This window comes from Anneissia japonica, unplaced genomic scaffold (assembly GCF_011630105.1).
Source record: "Anneissia japonica isolate Jap-2015-1 unplaced genomic scaffold, ASM1163010v1 scaffold288264_len70116_cov101, whole genome shotgun sequence".
Taxonomy (NCBI): Eukaryota; Metazoa; Echinodermata; class Crinoidea; order Comatulida; family Comatulidae; genus Anneissia; species Anneissia japonica.
In genome coordinates this window covers 1-5,029 of record NW_022720772.1, presented here as the reverse complement: position 1 = coordinate 5,029, position 5,029 = coordinate 1, and the positions used below count along the sequence as shown (strand labels likewise).

Sequence of the window (5,029 nt, the reverse complement as noted above, 5' to 3'; positions counted from 1 at the left end):
AAGCGGTATCTACTCATATTTTCTGAGATAAAACTATGATTAAACTAACACATTAAACACTGTATTTATCTGTATACAGTAACATTAAACTGCTCACAAAGGTCTTTAATTTTTACTGGACCTTTGACCTACGTCTTCATACCAGTTTGCCTTAACAATCTTTCAATAAATTCAAAGTAATATCAACGAATCTCTGTTATAAACTTTCTCTAGGCCTAGGCTATAACATGGCCACCTACGGCACCAAAAGTGCTTCATAATACGGACATAAATAACAAATGAACAAAAGTTTGTTAAGGAAAACCATTGCAATAGTAATTAACTATAACTCACTAAAAATCATCAAACTTGGTAATTCCCATCCGGCGTCAAATCCACAATATCGTTAATTTAACTGACGAAAATGATCAATAGCTCGTCGTTAGGGAAACCATAAAAAAAACCACTACGCCGAGAGAGGGCGCAATTCAAAAGTTTATACCCAGGTATAAACGCACACTCCCCCACCATGATGGACGACATCATCAAAATTCAATTTGCAATAAGTTTAAAAGGTTTACAACACCAAATTAATTAATGTACAATATAATATGTAGTACAGTGTAACTTTAACTATGAGAACAATCAAAACAGTTTATAACAGGTGATTAGATCCTCTTAGCGGGTACCAATAGTATAAGTTCTGAAATTGGACGCAATACCCTCTTAGCATCTGCCATCTCTATGGACACTTTGCGAACTCTCCCATCAGCACTTGGTTCAACATGTAAAATTCTACCGAAAGGCCAACTGCAGCGAGACGAGGCAGAATCTCTAACAAGAACAACATCGTCTTTTTGCAAATCCTTCATTGGTGTCTGCCACTTTCTCCTCGCCTGCAACAGCGGTAGGTAATGCTTTCTCCATTTCAACCAAAACATGTTTGATAAGTGCTGAACACGTCTCCACTGATTTCTCAACAGATCATTCTGGTTGAAAGGTCCTTCTGGGGCTGTTATCTGTGATGCTTTCATTGTAAGCAACATGTTAGGTGATAAGTTTATTGGCAGCTCTGGGTCATCACTGTCTGGTAACAGAGGACGGGAGTTTAGAATTGCGGACACTTCCGCCATTAGTGTGACTAAAACCTCGTGGGTAAGCCGGCTTGGTTTCACTTCTCTTAGAACAGAATCTAAAATGCGCCTGGCCATCCCTATTAACCTCTCCCAAGCTCCCCCCATATGTGAGGCATGGGGAGGATTAAAAATCCACTCACATCCACGTCCTAACAGGTATCGTTTCACACAATCTTTGTCAACAAGTTGGTGTCCAAGCTCGTTGCATGCTCCTACAAAATTTGTGCCACAGTCCGAACGAATCTGCTTGACTGGGCCTCTGATCGCAAAAAACCTTCTAAGGGCATTAATAAAACATGAGCTGTCCATAGACTCCAATATTTCCACGTGAATACCTCTCGTAACCATGCAAGTAAACAGGACAGCCCACCTCTTAGCTTGAACTGCACTTCGAGTTTTGGAACTACGTATCAACCACGGTCAAAACACATCAGCTCCCACAAAGGTGAATGGTGGTGCTTCGGTCAACCTTTCTTCGGGTAAGTCTGCCATAATCTGTTCTTGCACCTTTCCTCGAAGCCTTTTGCACACCACACAGTCTTCAATAACTTTCGATACTTGCCGTTGGCCACCCAGTATCCAATAACCTTCATTCCTTAAGGTTCCTAGAGAGATGTGTCTTCCTTGGTGGTTGCATTTTTGGTGGTAGTGTCTAATGAGAAGAGTCGATACATGACAATTTTTCGGTAATATGGCTGGATGAGCAGCTCTTTCTGGCAGTTGCGAATAGCTCAGCCTACCGCCAACTCTAAGAATTCCTCTGTTATCAATGTAAGGGTTCCATTTTATGAGCTTGTTGCTCTTTGTTAGCTTTCCACTTCTCACCTCCGACATCTCTGCAGCGAAGGTCTCACCCTGGACACTCTTAATAATCATATTCTCTGCTTCAAATCTCTCCTCTACTGATTTTGGTGTCTGGCATACATGCCAACCTGTACACCCACATTCAAGTTCGTTGTTGCGTGTAAATGAACGAGCAATATGTTTAAGATTTGTAACAGCTCGAACTGCTGATTCCCAGCTGGAAATATTCGGCTGAATCTTTCAACTCCAATGCATGTCTGGTTCAAGACAACCTTGTTACAGGCGATGGTACTTGGACGCACCTCTGGATCATTAGGTAGGAGCTCTACATTTCTTTCTATACGGTTCTGGTCAGTTGACAGATATCTTTGTTTCAGGAATTCAGGCCCAGACATCCACAATGAATCATTTAACTCAGTAGCTGGGATAGACCTAGTTGCTTGGTCAGCTGGGTTTTTCGCAGTTGGAACATATATCCACTGGTCAGGTTTTGATGTTCTATGCATCTTGCTGACCCGGTTGCAGATCAAATTATGTATTACCGAGTCCACACACTCCCAGTCTTCCATCTTCGTCTCTAGGGATGCTTGAAGAATTGAGTTCACTATGCACTACTAGACTTCAAAAAAATTACGAACAAGGTTTCACTGGTACTCTTTGGTCTTTAATATGTCTTTCCAAAGATCCTTACCGTGAACTATAACAGTAAAATATAAAACAAGTTAATTACACAACTGCAACTATAACTGATTTTCTCTAAAAACATTATCATGGTGTTTTCCCATGAACTCAAAATTAATTAACCGTAACAGAGTTTTCATTATCATAGCAATTATAGCATAGTCACTAAAGATTTTATATCGTATTATTAATACAACAGAATATAATCCTATTATTAAGAACACAATTATTGTATAGTACCTCAATTGCTCTCCACAAATAATCAGCAGTGCAATGTCTTCAAGATTTATAATCATCTGATATCCTAAAAATAATAATGATTGATAATCTAATAATAATCATTGGTAATTATCTACAATCAGATATGTTTGAGGTCTAAATATAAGTATTTGTATTCCAAAACAAATGAATAATATCCATAAAAACATCAATACACAAGTACAGCCCTTCGATTCCTGGCTGTTTCCAAATGGAATGAGTTAGGCAAGTCACGAATATTCATGAGCTCAAACAACAACGAACGTGCAGCCTTCTCTAGCAAAGCGGCATCTACTCATATTTTCTGAGATAAAACTATGATTAAACTAACACATTAAACACTGTATTTATCTGTATACAGTAACATTAAACTGCTCATAAAGTCTATAATTTTTACTGCACCTTTGACCTACGTCTTCATACCAGTTTTCCTTAACAATCTTTCAATAAATTTAAAGTAATATCAACGAATCTCTGTTATAAATTTTCTCTCGGCCTAGGCTATAACATGGCCACCTACGGCACCAAAAGTGCTTCATAATACGGTCATAAATAACAAATGAACAAAAGTTTATTAAGGAAAACCATTGCAATAGTAATTAACTATAACTCACTAAAAATCATTAAATCAAACTTGGTAATTCCCATCCGGCGTCAAATCCACAATATCGTTAATTTAACTGACGAAAATGATCAATAGCTCGTCGTTAGGGAAACCATCAAAAAACCACTACGCCAAGAGAGGGCGCAATTCAAAAGTTTATACCCAGGTATAAACCGCACATGTATAGATATTCCAACTAGCAATCATTTTTTTTAATTCGCTGGTTTGTGAATTTTTACCTAGCAATTATGACAAACCTACTAGCAAATTGCTAGTTTGCTAGCGTGAATTTCGAGCCCTGCCTATGCATGATACATGACTTAAAAAGTATATAGGCCCTTATATATATACGTGTATATATAGGTACATATATATACACATATATATACGTATACACGTATATATACACGTATATATATATACGTATACACGTATATATATGTATATACGCGCGCGTGTGCATATATACACGCGCGCGTGTACATATATACGCGTGTACATACATACGCGTGTGTATATATATACGCATTTATATTATACGTATATATATACGTATATACATACGTGTATATATGTATACGTGTATATATATGTATACGTGTATATATACGTATATATATAAATAATATATATATATAAATAAAATATATAAATATAAATAAATAAATAAATATACATACAATATATGTATACATATATATATACGTAAATAATATATATATGCATATATAAAAATAATATTTATATATGTTCGGTCAAATTTGTGTGGAGGTTGAAAAAATACAGGGGGAGTCTTTATAGCCCAAAACAGTGATTTTAGTAATGGGAGTGGTTTTTTCCAAGATGGCCGCCAAAATGGCGACCATAACATAAAACAGCTTCAAATTGTGATATAATCGTGATCTTTTTAAAACAATATCAATTTCTTTGAGTCAGTAAATCATTTCAGACAATTTAGAATGTGATATAATCAATATACCTCAATTCAAGATGGCGTCCAAGATGGCCGCCATGTATAAACAGCCATAAATCAGTACTTACTTTAGCAATTTCAAGTGTCGTTTTAACATGATTTGATCAAATCAAAGGCTATGAGCCTGCTGGCAAGGCGTGCGGACGTGTTTCTGTGGAGCTCCCGGTTATTGATTCTCTGCCGGTTTTTTTTCGTGTTTTAATGCCTTTTGGTGTGGATTTTCATTACGAATTGTTCGGCGAACATTCTAATGGTGTGAGTGTACCTTATTTTCGTGAGGTTTTAATGCTTTACGGGTTATTTTAGTTTATAAAGAACCAAGATTTATTCACGCTTTGTAGATCAACGCTAATTCCTGGCTGATTCTAGCGCCGATTGTTGCTATTAGCATGGCACCTGGAGTGAAAGGCATTCTTTGTGCTTCATTGCTTTATTCCGTTTTGCTGTCATTTAACTTCTTAAAGTTAAACTCAGACGATTTTGCCACGGATCATCTCAAATTTGTGAGTCATTTTAAACATGAGCTTACTTAATCCTGTTTATGCAACTAATGATGTAAATACTTCTTGGACTAATTTTATTAATATTTTTACC

General features: G+C 36.7%; 2 protein-coding genes across 3 annotated transcripts; both read right to left on the bottom strand.

Moving 5' to 3' along the window:
* Nucleotides 1-366: 366 nt before the first annotated feature.
* Nucleotides 367-3,595, bottom strand: LOC117111400. Of its 2 annotated transcripts, XM_033254307.1 has the most exons (3): nucleotides 3,473-3,587; nucleotides 2,841-2,904; nucleotides 367-2,616 (listed from the first exon to the last, which is right to left on the bottom strand). In XM_033254307.1, exon 3 carries the CDS (start codon nucleotides 1,461-1,463, stop codon nucleotides 648-650), a length of 816 nt encoding a protein of 271 aa, XP_033110198.1. In that variant the 5' UTR covers nucleotides 1,464-2,616; nucleotides 2,841-2,904; nucleotides 3,473-3,587; the 3' UTR covers nucleotides 367-647. The 2 variants fall into 2 exon arrangements, with proteins under 2 accessions (XP_033110198.1, XP_033110199.1); XM_033254308.1 differs by lacking the exon at nucleotides 2,841-2,904 and having other exon boundaries at nucleotides 3,473-3,595.
* Nucleotides 1,536-1,991, bottom strand: LOC117111399. The gene has a single exon (XM_033254306.1). It carries the CDS (start codon nucleotides 1,989-1,991, stop codon nucleotides 1,536-1,538), a length of 456 nt encoding a protein of 151 aa, XP_033110197.1.
* Nucleotides 3,596-5,029: the final 1,434 nt, after the last annotated feature.